The 19,976-nt window shown below is 34.2% G+C and overlaps 1 protein-coding gene across 6 annotated transcripts in view; it reads right to left on the bottom strand.

The window, feature by feature from the left end:
* Nucleotides 1-8,753, bottom strand: part of LOC128211079 (uncharacterized) — a 65,779-nt gene extending 57,026 nt beyond the window's left edge. For 4 of the 6 annotated variants that reach the window (XM_052915490.1, XM_052915491.1, XM_052915489.1 and 1 more), the window contains exons 1-4: nucleotides 8,577-8,753; nucleotides 6,938-6,997; nucleotides 6,143-6,195; nucleotides 5,661-5,720 (exon numbers count right to left, since the gene is read on the bottom strand). In XM_052915490.1, the coding sequence (XP_052771450.1) occupies nucleotides 5,661-5,720; nucleotides 6,143-6,195; nucleotides 6,938-6,997; nucleotides 8,577-8,660 (257 nt within the window). In that variant the 5' untranslated portion in view covers nucleotides 8,661-8,753. Of the gene's footprint in view, nucleotides 1-3,817; nucleotides 3,971-5,660; nucleotides 5,721-6,142; nucleotides 6,196-6,937; nucleotides 6,998-8,576 lie in introns of those variants that run through there. The other 2 variants (XM_052915493.1, XM_052915496.1) reach the window with 2 other exon arrangements.
* Between the last annotated feature and the right edge of the window lie 11,223 nt (nucleotides 8,754-19,976).

Raw genomic sequence — 19,976 nt, forward strand, 5'->3', positions numbered from 1 at the left:
AAGAGGTGGTCTTTAAGTGAAAGTCTTGCCAGTCTTTTTTTAAAGTGAAACTCTGATTCAAAATCAATACATGCACATGTATAACAAACATAAATTTTGAGTGATTAACCTTTAACTTCTTACTAAATGGTGCATTTATGAAAAATATTCATAACTGATATCAAGATTGTAACCGTGTATTTAATATCTGAAAACGCAAAAATATTAAATGATTGGTGAGTGCTAAAAGATTCACTGCAATCTTCTTTTGTCTAATTAGGTAGAAATCCCGTGTTTTCTGCACCTTTCTTTCAAACTCAACTCGGTATCCTTCAAGAACATTGTTTTCGACATGTATTTATCTTTTTTTGGTATATCAAAACATTTATATTAATTGTGGTAAATCTTATTTGGGGGAGAGAGTGCAACTTTAAGTACATAGGGTTCTATCTGAGTATATATCCACACAAATAAATCACGGGATATGCTTGTAAAAAATGTCACCTTGGTGTTGTCTATATTGTCATATGTTACTTCAGAATCTTTTTTTTCTGTATTGTCTGCAACAGCCTACACATGTATTCAATGTGTCTACTCAATGGGTATTTAGGAAATCTGTGCAAAGATACATGTATTCCCTTTTCTTTGTTTTGTCTATTTGCACACCCAACAACACATACACTATAAACCATTTCACCAATTTTACTTCCAGAAAACATGTATAAACTGACCATACAAACACCAATGTATTGAATTTACTACTGGGGGCTTATCAGCAGCAGAGCGTTCTTGCCCCCACTAAATAATTCATGAGCTGTTCAGTCAGCCATGGTCTTAGTGAAATCCATCTGTAGGGCTAAAGGATTCTGAAAAGTTTTCCATATAGACACTACTTAAAAGTAGCTTGCCCCTGGCGGCCATTTTTTTTAATAAGAAACAAGATGGGATGAACGGATTTGAGGGTCCCGTAAAGAACATTTCTGTGTAATTATTTCATTATTGGGCCAGCAGATTCTGAGATATATTTTCTAAGTTTTCCCATAGAAATAAAGTGAAAAGAGCCCTGCCCTCTAGCAGACATGTTCTGTTACACATCAACATGGGTGAAGGAATTTGAGACAGGGAACATTTCTGTGAAATTATGTTGAATTCAAGAGTTCTGCATGAAACCACTTTTATTAAAGGGATCTGGAAGAGAACTGAATAGAATCACAGAGGATAAGAGTTATATTGAATATTGCCCTGACTCAACAAGCATTAAGTTATTAGTAAATGCAAACTCTCAAAAGGTTTGTTATAATGCTTGATGTGCAATGGTAAATCAAAAGAAAATGTTTTTTTTTTAAAAGATAAAGTAAATAATCATCAAAAGTTCAAAGAATACTTTAAGTATTCTATAATATTTTGTCCATATTAAAACTTCTGTGACAGTACTAAGTGCAAACACTATGATTACAAATGCTATTGAAAAATGCATGACATTTTTAAGTTTCAATATATGTAATCTTGTTAAATAGAGTATCTGTCAGTAGCTGTTTTGTGTTTCGTAGAATCAAGAATGAATATACTGAATTTTAATGTATTTTGAAGAAATAATGAAATCTTTGAGTTACGGTAATGGTCAAGAATGGTCAAGTAGGGCTGTGTATTGTCACTCAACTCACGATACGATACGTATTACGATACGGAGTACGCGATTCACGATATATCATGATACGCTTATATATATATATTTTTTTTTTTTTAAGTAGGACTTTAATGTTTGCCTATTTTGTAAATTGTTGAGCATATCCTTACCAAAACTATATTTTTAATGTTTTTATTATTTTGTAAATTGTTTGCTATATTATTAAAAGAATATTATTTGTTAATGTTTGCCATTTTCATTAATTGTTGATCATATTTTTATTCCAAAGCTTTGGACTTATATTTTTCCGGCACATTTCTATAGGGTTTCTCTTTACTTCCAGTAGTATTTCCTTTTGCCATTCTTGACTTTGCAGACGACTGAAAACTGTCAAAACAGCGAAAGGCACTTCAGCCGCATTTTCGCATACAGCTAGCTCGCAGATTCCAGTTCTTTTCATATCTTTTGCAAATCAAATTTATAAAAGAAAATTAAATTGCAAATTTTTTAATAATTTTATTTTCATTTTTCATTTTAGTTTGAAAAAAACAAACAAATCAGTGTACGGTAGATAAGTAAGATAACTAGTTGTAACGTAGTTTTCTAGCTCTACCTTCTGTTTGTGAAAATATGGCTGAAGTGGCTTTCGCTGTATCAACAGTTAAAAATGAAAGTTAACGGATTGACCGGATCGTGCAAAGATGTTTGGAAAGTGTTTTAAGCATACAAATCTTAAGTCGAGGTAACGAATCTAACAATATGCGATACACACAATTTTTTACAATGCGATACGATTCAGTATATTGTCGGGTACCGAATTGCGATTTCACGATGCACCAATGAATCGTTACAGCCCTATGGTCAAGTATAGCCAAGTGTGGTCAAGCATGGTTAGGTATGGTCAAGCATGGTCAAGTATGGTCAAGCATGGTTAGATATGGTCAAGTATAGTCAAGTATGCAGGGTTGTCAATAAGTTTTTGTTGAACCGACTGAAACAGAAAAGAAGGAGGTCAGCTAGGGGGATCCGTTGGCAGCCTCCACCCCCACCCTCCAGAAAATTTTGAAATTCAGCGCTTTATTTCCTGCATTCTGGGGCATTTTGGGAGAATGGTTAATTAACCCTTTACTTCATAGGTACGCAATTTTACTTATCTATCCATAGCTTCATAGACATATTTATATCGATAGCTTCATAGATACGTAATTCTACGTACTCGTAAAGTAGGGTAATTTATTTTCATATCTGATGCTTGTTTATTTGCTATAAATTCATTTTAATGGAGTATAAACTTCGATAAATATGCACTAAAAAAACAACACTATGTTACTATTTTAAGAATTTTGGAAAATCGCGAAATAAGATGATTGGTATCAAAGATGCGTAAAACGTTGACTGCGCAGGGTTATTGGCATTCCTGTCTCGTTTTCCTCGTGGAAATTTACACAATGGCGCAAATTATAATTAACTACCAATAATACAAATAATACAACTATATTTTATTGATCACACGCTTGACGTCACAGGTCATGGTTCAGAATCGTATCAAAATGTCGGCAATGTTGGATAAACAAAATATCGTCTACAAATACGCCGAATCGTAAGATAATGTTTCAGATTACCGGAAATTTTAAACCAGTCAAGCCAATGCTCTAAATATCGAAAGAGATGTAATAGGCGAAAAGGGCCGTTTTTAACGGTCAGGAACATTTATAACCAAAAAAACTTGCGATCAATTTTTTTTCTTCCGAATTTGAACTGGCCCAAACTCCATTTTGAACCGTCCATTTCGGCCGGCGGCCAGTTCTTATTGACAACCCTGAGTATGGTCAAGCATGGTTAAGTATGGTCAAACATGACCAAGTATGATCAAGCATGGTTATGTATGGTCAATCATGGTCAAGTATGGTCAAGCATGGTCAAGGATTTATAGCATAAGCATTTACAGGACATTTTTGCCTTCATTTCAAAATAAAGAATTGCTAACATGCTTTTTTGCCTTCATTTCTTCAAAAAAAAATGCCTATACTTTTTTAAATTCACAATAAAGTACATAAATAAATTATTAATAACAAAAATAAATATTCCTGCCAAACAAAATATGGTTTGTTAACATTTTGCACATAAAATTTTATAAAAATGAATTATATCATACCAGGGTATATTATTAAAACGATAAACTTTCAAGTCTTAATGAAACACAAAGCATACTTATCCCGCTTCCTTGTGAATCTTTTAAACATGATATGATACTGAAGTACCGTTATGCTTATAATTCGCTGACTGTTCCACAATAAATCGTAATAAAAAAATCTCCTTTAAACATACATTATTAATATCTTTATATTTCATTGTGAAAAAAAAACCTGACTGCATCTAGTAGTATCATATGTCAACGTACATGTAGATCCTGTTTCAACTGAATTGTAACGACCACATCCTGAATCCAGTTATCAATTTTCTGATTAAACCATTTCCTATGTTATTTAGTATTGATTCAAACCATCATTTACGTTATAGATGAAATGTCAGGATCATAAACCACAAGCTCCAATGACTGAGCTTCAAGCTGTACCATGTTTGAATGTGTTTCCTTCCTTTTCCCATATCGGAACCATAACAAGTAGGTGGAGCTTGACCATTCAGTAACAAGCATGAGGATAAATTACAAAGCCATCACTTATACTGCATGCTTGTAATTGAATGTTGCCCTTGACAACACGGTACAGTGTTCAGAACAGTTAGGTCACTTACTACCCTCAGGTTTGAAATTGTTCACTTGCCATGAAGCGCTCGTGTATAATTTCCATAACATGGATTGTGAATTGTTCTTTCCAACGCTTTGCAATCATCAAGCAATACCTTACAGCTATATATATGCAAGTTGATTAATGCAGTTTTGTGTTTTTAAAGATTCATTTTGTCAAATGAGTGACTGGAAGGTTTTGTTCAGTTGATGTGCATTTTCCACATGCTAATAAACATACCACTGATAAAACTGTCTGAGATATAAAAAAAAAATCGAGAAAAGTGGCAAAAAAAGGGTTTTGCTTCAATTTTTCCTACCTACGGTAACTTTTGGCACATAACTCCAATTTTTATTATTGCCATTTTAAATCACTTTTTTTTTACTCCTTTTGGGATAAATTTTAGGTAGTTTCATGCACAGGAAAGACCTGAAAATGTACCCAGTAGAAATGGTGATGATTTTAGTGGGAAAATGATATAAAATAATCCCTATGTATGTACCCTATTTTTTATGGCAGTGAAATTGGAAACATTAATAATAGTTTTTTGGCCTTAAGTTTTTTCCAAACACTAAAACAAGAGCACCAAAGATCACAAAATAGGCCTGTTTTCTTTTTAGGTCACCAAGTTTGGTGAAAGGTGGTTGTATTATAGTCAAATTTAGGGAGCGGACACTGTTTTACAATTTTGCCAATTCAAGGGTCATAACTCTGGAGTGACAGAGGAGACAAAGTTGGGGCCTTATTCATAAAGCTTTTACGTGATTTTTTGAACTAAGTGATTTCTTTTTAAATTTTCAACAACACATTTTTTTAAATACTCTTTATTGCCATTCATTTTATTAAAATGCATTTATAATTTGGAACTTTTTCTTGCTTACATTCATACTTTCGGCATAAAAACACTGTTACTTTTCTTTAAATTCATCTTCTAGAAAAAATATGTAACATTTATACCAAAATAATACATCAAATGAGTTATTTTGGTCCTCATAATTTAAACAACTTGTTACAAAACTTTGACAACCTGAACCAGCACAACATCTTACTAAAACAAGGATACAAACATCATATAATTGAAATAAACTCCTTAGAAGCTTACATGTCAAATGTGCTAAGGTATTATATCACTTATAGATGTAACCACCAAGGTAGGGGTGAGGGGTTATTGGTGGGGTTGAGATGGGGTTGGGGGGATAGCTGGGTGGCGAGTGTGTAATGCCTTCTGAATATCTGTAAGATGAACGCCTAAATATCCCTCTCGCCCAAAAGTGAGGTGTGAGGTTGGTGACAAAATATTAGCTTACCCAGATATTCCTTTCAATGCATTGGGAACCTTCACAGTTCGCAGCTGGTCCATGATATCTCTGAAAAAGAAAACAACAGGAACATTATAACTAGGTGGTTCCCAACGACTGAGGCTTGTTTTTAATCACAAAAATTGGAGTTGTGGGCGCTGTAATTATTACATAGATTGTTTGAAACTCATGTATAATCGAGGTGTGGGTGCCGTTACTATTACATAGACTAAGCATTCTTATATAATATCAATAAATGGAGTTGTGGGTGTCGTACACTGACCGCTGGGCACTTTTGTATTATCTCAAAAACTGGAGTTGTTGGTGCCGTTACCATTTATATGCTGAGATGGCTTAATACTCATGTATATCTCATTAACTGGAGTTGTGGGTGCTGCAACTATTACTTGGATAGCTAAACACTTGTGTATACTTTTAATAACTAGTGTTGTAGCCTGTAGGTGTTGTATAACTTTAATGTACAAGCTTACTTGATCTCATCCTTGGAGCACTTGATATTCCTCAGATCTGCACTCTGACAATGCTGAAATAAGGCAAACAAGTCTTTCTACTTCTGAAACATACTGGTTAGAAGAATGAAGATAATAAAAGTTGATTGTATGATAAACATAAATGTCCATACCAATGAATTGACTTACATAATAATATTATATGTTTTACATAAAGCAAAAGTCTCTGCTTGCAGAATTAAATGAATAAAATATGCTCTTCATTAAATCGTTTTGCAAGGCCCAAATTATATGTAAAATACAGAAGATAAAAATGACTCAGGACGGCAACATTCCCCATCTTATACATGTCTAAGGCATGTATAATTAGTTGTGCCTAGCAACAAATGTTTCAGTGCAGTGTTGTTTTTTCTGATAATACTGGGGTATTCCCAATGCTAAAACCACGGGGCAGAAATAAATAATAAATAAAAATAATTTGTTTCTGCCCCCTGTGGCTAAAATGTTTATTTTTTCCCCAATTGTGAAAATAAATTTTATGTTTTGAAAAATAAGCAAAAACAATTTGATCTTATTTTTTTAATAAGAAACATAGGAACCCCAAACCTTCTTTTATAAAGTAGAGCTGATGTTTTATTAAAGAAACAAACTTTATCACATAGTTTTATCTTTCCTGTTTATGTTCATCTCTAGGTAAATTTGGAATTTTTTAAACTGACACATTTTTTCACACTTGAAAGGCCCAGCCCTATTCCCAAAATGGTGAAAAGGCATGTTGCTTATTAATGGTGACTTAGCAATAATAGAAGTACATACCACAAACTTGTTCCCATCCACGCCAGCCTGTCGAAACAGTTTGCCACACTTGAATCCATTCTGGAAAGGAAACAGATCATCTTTGTATAATAACCTTGGCTGGTATTCATTTTAACATCTTTAAACATTTCTTAACTTAAGACGAATTCTTAAAATTTTCGTAGTCAATTTAAAATAAAAGAATAAGTGATTTTAGAATAACAGTATGTTTATTCAATAACATCAATACAACATAAAACATTACATATAGTATTAAGCTTTGATAACATGACCAGTGAAATACTTAACTTAGGAAAATGACTCAAGGTAGGAAATGAGTTAAGACGTTTTAAGAATACCAGCCACGACTTTTAAAATAACCTTGATTTGTACACAAACATGAAATAAAGCTGTTCAATGCATACATGCCATATTTCTGAGAGGCTTTCCAGGGGATTTTGGTCTGAATTACAGGGGATTTTGATATTACACCGGGGGATTTTTACGCGGCGAAATTTTGCGCAATATCAACATTTATAATATAAGAATACATACAGAAAAACACTCTAAATTGCAATAATTTTTTAACTTAGTCATCATGGTCCTTCATGGGATTTCACACTCATAATATTATGGATGCTTTCCACTGTCAACCTTAAGCAAGTTTTTTATTTTTTATTCCAGGGGATATGGATCCCCCCCTGGGGGACTCGGGGATGAGTCGTCATTCCGGGGGATTTTACCCCCCCGCCGGGGGATATGGCATGTATGTCAATGCTGACCAACTGTTTCAATGAAATACAGATATTTTCAAATTTAATTGTTCACAGACTTTATATTGTCAATTAAAAAATATCTAACAGGCAATTAGTAAGCATAAATGGATTCCTTCATGTTAAAAAAGAGCTACATACAATATGCTACAGTAGTGACATATACCAAATATCATAGTTATTCTGGCAAGTTAGCATTGGGAGAGAACCTGATTGCTTCCTGTGTTTAAACTACTGTAAATGGTAAAATAGACCATCAGGTGATTAATTTGCAGTTTTTTGCACTACATGCGCAGAAATCCATTGTCATTTTTCAAGTAAAGGTATTTTTGTTAATAAATACATGTATGCTGCATACTCAAAGTACCAGCAAGGCCCCAATTGGGCCATGAATGTGCTGAGTTCCGAGGAGTGTCAGTCTGGAGGCAGTAGACCCTAATGAGCAAAAGTGTCTAAGAAGCTAACAATTGAAAAGTATGCAGGGGCATAGCTAGCCCTCTATTCATGTGGATTCATAATTGTGCTAGGGGGTCAGGGGGCATGCCCCCTCGGATAATTTTGAAAACAATGCTGCAATCTAGTGCATTCTGGGCGTTCTGAGCCTGAGGGCTTTATTTAGTACTGGGAAATGGATAGTTTTAGGATCATGAAGTCTAAGTACTGTACGCATACTGCAACTTTGGCTGATTTTTTTTTCAGAATTATGTGAATTCATCCGTGTACTCGTGCAGCTGCGCGCCTGTGCTCAAGTTGTGCGAGATGGACTTTACTATACAAATGTGGTACAATCTCATCTGGCATTCTTCTTCCTCGTATAAAAACGTATAGCTACTGATGCATGTTATGATAATAATGATTACAAAGATTCAACAGATGATAACACTCACGTTTTCAAGCCAATTTATAACATCTTGAACTGTCCAACGAACAAGAGTATTGTAGTCTGGTAAAGAGGCTTGAATTTTTGGCATCTTTGTGAATATTTGTCATCAAACTTTTTGGAATGACATCACACAGATTATTTGAATGCAGGAATCAAAAATACTTCCTTGTTTAAAAGTATACATGAGTGCAACCAGAAATAAAACGCAGATATCGAAGGAACAGTTTTACGCAGACAATAAAAACTAACAAAGGCATTATCTGACGCAGATAACATACACAAAGAAGGCCATGATATTACGCAGACAACATTTAATGTGTACTGTATTGGTCTATTTAAAAGACCTTTTCCTTTATGAATGTAATTTCAATATTAATAATAAGAGAATCTGTAATCGATTATAAATTATATGCATTGCTTTTGAAACTTACGGTATCTCACCAGAATAATATGTTACCAGTCGGTAAGGAACAGTCTTCCGAATGAAATAAGGTGCTCTCAAAACTACCTGGAATTTAGAAGGCTGGCCAGCACCTGGACAGGTCCTTCTTGTAAATACTTCAAGTGCAAATAATACTTTATAACTTAAAAAAATAGATGAACGTCATTATGTCTGAACGATTATATATACTTATTCATCAAATTAGCATCTATTTAATGAAAATAGTAAATGGAAAGTTACAAACTTCACGTGCGGGTTTTAGAAATTCATACAATAGCGTGTTGAAATTCAGAGCAAAAACTTCTCAGTTATTACAATTATAAAAGTATAAAACAATCTACGAGAAAATCAGAAATATAAAACATCCTATCAATCAATTCAAAATGTTTGTATTTATACAAAGGGTTTACATAAATGTAACAACGTCTAAACTCTCTACATACATGTTTAGATATCACGATCAATATTTTGAATGTTAAAATTATTTTCATTTTTTTCCTGGCGAAAATTATGAAACGTGTAGTCACTGTGCTTTTTTAACATTAACTGACTATGTCATATATTAACATATTTTAACATTGACGCGACAGAAATTAAGATAGAAAGTTATTATATCAATTAATGATTTTCTCATACATGTATGTGTTACCAAGATTTTATAGAGTCATATTTCAAAAAGGTAGTCCCTTAAGGAAAAGAGCAGGGTTATTTAATAAAATGTGAACTCAAGTGTGACTGAGTGGTCAGTTGTGGTGTGCATGTATTGTGACGTCCACTGTCCTCATGGGTTATTAGTATGTGTGTACAAGAACTGAGTTTTCAACTAATTCATGTTATTAATAGATACTAACATTTTTGCATATTTCCCGCTCTTATTTTTACAAATCACGTTCGAGTCACGTTTTGAGGTGAAAACATCTCAAAGATAATGTTTTCATATTTTATTCCACTGCCCGGATTTATTCAAACCTTTGGAGTCTAAATATAAATCGAATCTTAACCTGCAACCTTCGTTAACTATGCTAAGAGACGGGGCACGGGCAATATATGTATAAACACTCCAAAGCTCATGTTAATGAAACCTAGCCAGGCTTGAATTGATTCTGTCAAATATTAATTTGGTTGTATGTGTTTTTCTTGAAACATTGTTTTGTTTTATGATAAAAAACCTAATTAAACTGAATTTAAAATGAATAAGAAAACATATGCATTAATTCCTTCAGAGTGAATGTACTGTCGCACTTCCATATTATAACACATGTCATCTATTAAATACACTGCAGAACGGAACAAAACAAAACAGTTTTGAAAACATTGTTTTAAACCTTGCTAAGGCGAGCTCTGTCAGATGGTTGTCTTGATCGTTACTTTCAAGAGCTAGCAGTGTTGCTCCGTCTTGTTTTATTAATTTGAAAGTGATGTTTGTATCCGGTCGTTCAGTTCTTGAATTTACTTTATCGGTTTATATGCTATTTTTTACTTTATTCTTCAGTTGTTTTCAAATCGATGAGGCTTATATATATTTTTTATTTGTTAGTATTGATAACATTTGGGACACGTGTGTGGTTACTGTAATACACAGTAGTTTAATCCCCAAGTAGACTTGTGTTACAGTGAAGATGTATTTCACTGACCGTTCAAAGGCGGTTTTCTAATGGGTGAGAGTAAATTCATATTACCTTAACAAGTATATACGTTTTTATATCATGGACTGTTCGTAAAGTGTCAGAAGTTGGTCACGAACACGGAAATTTGAAATATTACAGTCATTTGCATTTACACTGGTAATAATTTATATTATGTATCATATGAATGCATTTGATGGCTACATAGGAATGATAAAACATTCGGAGATACGGCTAGCAATCGTTTTGAGTCAAAAGTTGGAAACCGTTACACGGAGCTTTGAATTTATATAGTAACAAGCAAGTGAAATGAATGATATAATATAGTTCGTCAAACTCGTGTGAGTGTGATACTACTTCGGGATGTATTGACGTCAAAGGTAAGGACTTTTGTTCATTTGTCTGAAAATAGCTCTGCGAGCTAGTGTTGTAATTTATGTATATTTGACGTGAAATCTTTTTTCTTGTATCTTGTATGCATATAGAGTGCATTTGAGAACAAATGGAATTCGTGTTAAATATCATTCGTAATACAGAATTTGCTATTTCTTTCATTTCACGGAACGTAATTCTGTCTACAAAGTTCAATTTTTAGTGTATTCGAAATTTGACTATTCGGAATATAAATTATTCATGTAATTCTGCAATCCAGTTGTTGTCTCTTAAACAAAAACAGCATCGCTTGCGAATAGCAACAATACATTGAGATTTACATTTTACTGACCGTTTCAAGGCGGTACCTAACCATCCTTGATAAACATACCTTGTTTTTATTATATATAGTATGTATGCACTGTGGTGTTTGTGGAGTTTTGTGCTGTTCTTCCATGTTTATTGTTTTTGTTTTTATGTTCTATGTCTTTGGCGTTTACCCAGTGCCATTAAACCAGGTTTATGTTTAAACTTTTTGCCACTGAGATTGTTTCTGTAGTTTTTCGCATAAATATTGGTCAATGTTTATACCAACATCAATAGTTTCCTTCAAGTGCATCTCGCTATCATCTTTGTAAGAGAAACAAATTCATTGCAGTTATCCCCCCTATGAAAAGGTTGCTGCTGAAAATAATTCCAATAACGTCCCCATTGTAGATTTTTGTAATCAATAAAACAACAAAATATTTTGCTTTCAAGCTGCTTTTGAATTCATGAGTGCAAAATTAAAACATGATCCATAGTGCTTTATCTATTTTTGAATCCAAACCATACATCTGATAAACTACAATTTATGTTCAGCCAATGAGTTCAGTCTTTATTTAATATGACATCGAATACATTTGCAAAACGGTTTATAATGGCATTTCCCCGATTTTTTTTTTTAGGATCCGATTGGTTGTTTTTCTTATGAATTGGAATACTAAAACTAGAAGCTCAGGAACACAACGTAGAGTTCAAAATGTGATTGAAAAGAGAGTGTACTGATCTAATTGCATGTGAATCAGATAGCTTAAAAAATCTAACACATCGAGGATAGCTTTTTTAGCCAAACTTAATTTCAAAATTTCATCATCTGAAATAGGTACATCTATTTATGAATCTACGTTGCATTGCCTTACATAAATCCGGTTTAAAGAGAGACTTAAATAATTATTGACCGAAATCAATATAAACTATCTTATCTAAAATAGTTGAGACATATTGCATCATAAATACAAGCCTTTCTGACAAAAAACAAAACAATTTACAATATAGTAATCAGTCAGGATCCGGAAATGTTTTTCATGTTACACTGCAATTATAAACCTCATTGGTGGTTGTCTTAATTGATGATGGCAAATACGTTTGTGTTGTATTTCTAAACTGAGGTAGGAGTTTGATCCTGTTGACAACGATGTGCTATTGCATAAACTAAAACTTTATCACTTATCAAATTATACATTAAATGGAATGTGACTAGCTAAAACGCTGAATTCTACTAAGGAACACACTATTTAATACAACGACTTTGTTTCTTTATGACCACGAGTACGGAGAAGCATAATTAATTGTTTATTTTTACCGTTTATTAATTATGTCTCAAAAAAATAAAGAAAATTTCGGTCAAAATAAACAATTTCAGTCACATTAGCGAATTATAAATACAAATACCAAAACGAACACTCAGAATAAACAAAATAACTTTATTATAAAACTGACTAAACAAATCATGTAAACGGTAAGTTTAACGGCGGCAAGTTGTTTGGCCAAGCTTTCTGAATTGACTTTCCTGTGCTGGTGCTTTAACATAAATGCCAGTAATCGCTTTCCACGTGGATGCTGGTGGGAATGTCTCGTTCATATGTAGTTAAACAGTATATCCAGAAGCCCTTATTTCGACAAAAGCCTATGTATTGTTTGAATAGTTCCCCTAAACTGGCCATAGCCAATATACCTACATATTCTGTAATTTTAGCTAGATACTCAATTGGTTAGCGACACAGTTGGCCAAAGAATTGGAATTTCCTCAAATCAACAAAAGTTTCGATTGATGCAATTCCTATTGCACATAGTTGTAGTGACCAGTCTGTATTGCTGTTTTGTCGCAGTGACTGAATATATTGATCACAAAATATATGCTCTCTTTTCAGCTTCAATAAATCAGACGACGAAATATTCGACCACAGCTTGCAGCCATACACACACTTGGGTATAACAACATATGTGTAAATTGTTTTTGATGTCAGTGGGTTCAATGTATCCGGGTGCACACCACTGTTGCAGATGCTGATGAAAGTACCACGCCGTTTAACACAGGCTTCATCAATTATATCAGAAATGCTGAGATATGCACCACATTTACACATTTGGCGTAAATAAAGTGGTTCCTTCTGGATGTTGTCCAACCCTGCTGCTTTACCGCGTGGCTGTAGAAACTATGGCGTCACGGATAGTGTTTCGTTTCATGAATGATTTTACTTACTAGTTTAAAGGTACGCTTACTACGTATTTTTTTCGACCACTGGGTTTGTTTCATTGCATTATTCATTAAATACAATAATAGAGCACTTGTAGGCGTCATATGTAAATCTCCAACGTTTTGAGTATGTTTTACAAATGTCGAGAATTGCGTCGAGATCACTCACGGGAAACGACATAAATACCATATCGTCTGCCACGACTGGTGTTCCAAGTTTCATATTATGCATACACACGCCTTGTCCAGTTCTAGTTAATAAATAAGTTCATTGGTATAGAGGAGATAGAAAATCGGCGTAGACTTGCCCACTTTCTGTTTCCCTGTTGAACTAGGAACCATTATGTCCTATTTCCGAGGTTCACATTCATCGGACAGTCTGTATATGATACCAGAGTTCCACACTGTAACAAAGGCCTGTCTGCAGTCCATAAACGCTACAATGATCTCAGACCCGTGCTCACTACACGGGCAAAATTCACACGAAAAACGGACAACGTCGTAGAACGAACGAGACCTTCTCAGTAAAATCCGCCTTGCTGTTGGTTGATGTTCGTAGAATTAAAAAAAAAAACTGATGAGAGCGTAATTGCTCGTTAATTGTCCGGATTATCTTTGGGTTTTCTACCACCTTTACGCAGCGTTATATTTACTCCCCTTTTTTCGGGTTAGGAATATATCAAGTTCGAAGCTTCCACGTAAACACATTAACAATTATATATGATAAAGAATTTTTGTCGTGAATAAAATGTTCATACTGTATGTTGTCCAAACCTACCGCTTTATCGCGTGACAGATACACTTTGGCATCACGGACCGTATCTGACAATACTTCTGCGTTGCGGTCGGGCTCCAGTTAGTTCCCAGTTTCCTGAACTTCAACGCACACTGTCCGCTCCCGGGCGACCTCGGTCTTCGCTGTCACCGACGGCGTATAAAGATCCCGAAGATACTCAGCCCATCCGTCCGTAATCGATTTAGCGTCACGTACAACTGGTCCGTTAAACTTTACACCTAAACAGTTTAATTTAACAACATATCTCCTGCTATTCGTTAGCTTAAAAACCCCATTAGCATCCATCTCATCCATTTTATCTAGTTCTTGGTCAAGTTTTTGCAAAAAAACACAACGAAAATCGCACTTGGCCCCTTTGTTATCAATGTTAGATATGTGGTGCCACCACGTGGGCGCCCGTCTGCACACCACGCCGCCCTCAGTAAACGCATTTGTTTATGTGCACTTTTAGTGTTACTATTCCAGAACGATTTCAGGAATTTCATTACAATTTTATTGAAAACAAGAGTTAGTTGATAGTTGCCCGATATTCAATTGGGTATCATGTTTAATTCAAAACATCTGGGGTTATTTCATAACTGTAATATATGTAATTTGTATATAACATCCTTTGTCATGTTAAATGGTATGTGTGAATAGATGGTGTTTGTGTTGCATTGAGTGAGTGTATGGCATGCCTGTCTTCGTGTACAGACGAACCGGTGGGTTTCTCATATAGTTTTGCAAAGCTGGTGTTGGACACTTATCTCATTGTTATATGACTGAAGGTGGACTATGTCGATTCCACGCGGAGACGAATAACGTGGGGCATTTCGCCTGTATTGTGGTAAGGAAATTGTTTTCCAGAACTGTTCGGGCCGTCGAACACCAGTTTTTCTACAAATGGAAGAAAGTGAAGGCTCCTCTCATCTGGCAACACCGAGTATTCACAAGGGTCAACAAACTGTTGAGGTGGAGTGAGAAGCTGCCCTTAGTGGCCAGGGAAACCCTGGTAAACACGGAGCCTTCTGAGTTTGCAGAACTGATGGCCAATGTCTATTTTTAACTTGGGAGAATAGCTGTTCTTTGTTTTAAATATAAATGAAACTGTGTATAGTATTCTAGTATAGTAATTCAGAAATGATGCTTGCTTTGTTTTGATCATTTGTATACGTTCTATTATGGCTCGGAGTAAAATTACATTATTGGTCCCAGATTATGGTTACAATTATATATTTGGTTGTGTGTTGACATTTGATTATACATATATGATGTCATTGAATATAGTCTAGGTGTGTATACTTGCTACGTGTTCCTTACTGATACATTGGAACATTATGTATTAATCATTATCAGCCTGCGCTCCTATAGCTATAATCTACGGATCTGGAGTTTTCAGCTTCGAGCTCTTGCACTTTTTCCTTTTAGTTATTCGCATTTTTCTTTGTCATGTTATATATGAATTATCTAGTCTAAAATAATAGACGTGTTATACGGGATTCTTCCAATCCCTAATGTCTAAACGGGAATGTGCAAAAAACGGGGATGTTTTAAAAATATTGAAAGTGAAGTATTTTATTGTTGAAATTGATCATAAAGAGTAATATTCATATTTTACCATGTAAGTGAAATGTTATTTTGCACTAAACAAGCATTTAATGCATAAAAACAAGTTGTTTACCTTTCCAATAAAACGAAAGTTGACTGACACAAACAACAATTATGCGAAGGGGAACAACTCGATACAATCGTAATAACTCGGCCTCCTCCGACAAAGCTTCGAGATAGACCTCGTTATAGGTTACACACCACCATTGTTATTCCCTATATAATTCAATGTAAAATTGTAATTTTTAGACAACATTTAAAGGCATTTCGAGCGAATGCAGGCTATGATAATCACATATATTCCTAAAGTACAAGCTTTAAATTACCTTTTAAGCCAATAAAAAAGGGGGGTCAAGTTATTCCTAAGAAAAAATCACTCCACTTGAAAAACAAATTCTAAAAATTGCATCGTCCGCCATGACAGTTCTTCCAAAATGACCTTTCAACTATAGGGCAGCGGTTTATGCTTTAATCTCTACTCTCAATGATAAATCAAGCAAGAATAGATACTTAAGGTTTAAAAGTTTGAGGAATAATGATATTTTTGATTTACAGTGTATTGAGCATGTGAAAACATGTTTATCAATCATAAGAACATTTTTTATTATTGAGAATTTTCCACACAACGGAAGTACATATGACGTAATGGTGTCGTCATTCCTATAACTAAACCCGTCCCTGCATTTTTTATGAAAAACACTTTCAATTAGTTCTTCATACATAAATACACCCAAAGCTAGCTCAATCTGATAGTCTGTGTCAGGTTTTCCAGTTTCACTGCCTGTCACCCAAGTGCCTGTGCGTCTGTATTTTCTAAGGCGTTTTGGCCCAAAATGCCATTCTTTGAGGTTTTTCAACTGAACCTTGACTCAAATGGCATTCTAAGCATCAAACGGGGCAGTTCTACACATCTTTGCACACATTTCAAGTTCTCACAGTCAAATTTTCACCAAATTTGGACATTTTCAGGGCTCGTAAGATTGCAGACGACTCATTTTTAAAAAAAAAAATAGGCGAAAGTTGTGAAAACCAGGAAATAGCATATTTTGATCAACCGGACAAGATAAATGCATGTAATGGTGAAAATTTGCCAGAAATAGTGAAATGCAATACATTTCTTACCAAAAATAACACTTTTTAAACGAAGCAGTTTGGTCCCTTTTAGGTTACACACCACCATTGTTATTCCCTATATAATTCAATGTAAAATTGTAATTTTTAGACAACATTTAAAGGCATTTCGAGCGAATGCAGGCTATGATAACCACATATATTCCTAAAGTACAAGCTTTAAATTACCTTTTAAGCCAATAAAAAAGGGGGGTCAAGTTATTCCTAAGAAAAATCACTCCACTTGAAAAACAAATTCTAAAAATTGCATCGTCCGCCATGACAGTTCTTCCAAAATGACCTTTCAACTATAGGGCAGCGGTTTATGATTTAATCTCTACTCTCAATGATAAATCAAGCAAGAATAGATACTTAAGGTTTAAAAGTTCGAGGAATAATGATATTTTTGATTTACAGTGTATTGAGCATGTGAAAACATGTCTATCAATCATAAGAACATTTTTTTTATTGAGAATTTTCCACACAACGGAAGTACATATGACGTAATGGTGTCGTCATTCCTTATACAATCGTAACAACTCGGCCATGGCCGAAATGTTCCGAGCGATTTAAAACTGTGCCCTGAAGCCTTGCAGGTGCCCTTCATGTATATATCGTTATGTTTTGACAGAATGAAATGAAGAAAAGCCATCAAACTCATAATTAGAAGTTGGATATTTATTTTTTGTGTACGGAACTAAATATAAAATAACATTATCTGGTAAAATTTCTTGTTTTTATGATATTTTATAGACGCTATATGCGGTCCCTAGACTTACCGAAATACGATTATTCACCGAAAGACGGATAAAATTACCGAAAGACGCATGAAAGTTACCGAAAGACGCCTTCTAATGCATTTATTTTATTGTTTTTATATTAATATTATACAAATACATTACCAAACAAAATTTTAGAGAAAAATATAATGATGTAATAGGCAGTTGAAATTTCAGTGTTCGAAATCGAATTCCGCGTGCCGACTCGCCAACCGAAAGACAGATAAAAGCTTCCAAAATAATCAATTATTCCAATTAATGATGATCTCATAATATTCATATAACTAAAACACACTCATAAAAATGAAAAAGTTCATGAAAATATTTACTTATTGTTCAATTGAATAAAGACAATATGTCAGTGAAATAGTTGTCTCCCTTCGCTAATCGAAAGACGATTTAACGCAGGTAAAAATAACTTATTAGTTGTTGTATTATAAAAATGATTATGAATTTGGATTCAAATAATAGAATTTATATTCTTATGGAAATGTTAGATCAATAAACAGCATTTGAAAGTATTTTGGAATATACTATACTGTTGAAAACATTGCCTTTGAAATAGGTCGAAAATGTCGCTAAAATCATTTTCTTTTAAACTAACTTAGATCTACAGTATAGTTCAGGGCTTTCAAATTTTATTTTTTGTTTATATGAAAATTGAAATAAGAAGTTTTTAAACAGCGAAGTTCTCATCTTCAGATAAATTAGCTTACTTATGGACACTAATAACCACACCACACCAAATACACAAAATCAGGTGATGTTTAAAACAACATAATTATCACCCGCTATATGACACCCCACAAAGTAGCGGCACGGTTTTTGGGGGAGAGTTTGGTATTATTGAAAGTGTGTTAATTTGGGTAAACCCTTTTCGGCTCTGTGACACGTGTTGAGTCAATACCATAATAATTACGCATTAAAGGACCGCATTACGTGTACATTTATAATGGCGGGTGATTTTCACACAAATTGACGGCTTCATTTGAAGATTCATAAATAACAATCGCGAGTAAAAAGGTAAGTTATTGCTGTGAGTATTAAAGAAGTCCAAATTAATAGAACTTTACACTCTGAAATCATTAATGATGGATGAGTTTCCTTGTGCTATATGTGTTGTTGACTGTAGTAGTGATCAATGCATACATTGTTCTAATTGTAGGAATTGGGTTCATGCTAAATGTCCGAGCAAGTCCTTAAGTCATGGGGTGCCAAAAACCTCAAATTTGTTTGTAAATCGTGTGCATATAGTGGACTATCATATGATGCCGGAAACTCACAACCCCAATTTTCCGTCATGTGGACGATGATGTCTGTTGACATAAGCAACTTTGTACCAAACCATTTTGTACCTTTAGTAAATGATAGCCAAATCACTGAGTTTGAATTTGTAAACACGTGACAGTTACTTGTTACAAACAACTGTCCGTCAATCGCCGCTGCACTGGTGACCCCCCAATTTTCTTAGGCCCCATGTTCATACACGACCACAGTGATTTTGAAACATATAGTCACTTTTTTCATCACCTGAAGCTCAAGTTAGGAGTCAGTTCCGACAAATTGGTCATTGGAACTGACGATGAAAAGGCCTTGGTCAAGGCTATTGAATCTAGTTTCCCAGATTTAACGACCCTGTAAGGAATGAGGCATTCCCCCAAACTGGACAAACAACAATTGCGAGTCCATTAACCATGTCCTAAAACAAACTGTGGATTGGAGGTCACAACCATTCACAAAGTTTGTTCACCTGTCCAATGAGCTATTTGAAGGTTAATTCAAAGAGTTAAGGTCTGCCATTGTAGGGACACGTACGTCAGAAGATTAGTCCAAATCCATTGCAGACACTGGAAATGCAGGCTATTATTTCTAATGCACCATGCTAAACCATAAAAAAATAAAGTATTTTAACTTTAACTATTTGATTTCAACGATGAAGATATCTACACAGTTAATAATAAATATTGCACATAATAATAAAACATTATTGTTTGTATGTCTGACACATTTGTTTGTAACACAAGGTGAATTTTCAATGTACATTTACCATAGCTTTTGTCATTAACATGTATATGTCTTTGTCAATGATTTAAATACATATTGTAAGTTAATCATTTTATTTTGTATTTGCAGCGTTCAATATTTCATGTAATTTTATTATGTGTATGACTTATG

The sequence above is a fragment of the Mya arenaria genome, chromosome 12 (assembly GCF_026914265.1).
Source record: "Mya arenaria isolate MELC-2E11 chromosome 12, ASM2691426v1".
Classification (NCBI taxonomy): Eukaryota; Metazoa; Mollusca; class Bivalvia; order Myida; family Myidae; genus Mya; species Mya arenaria.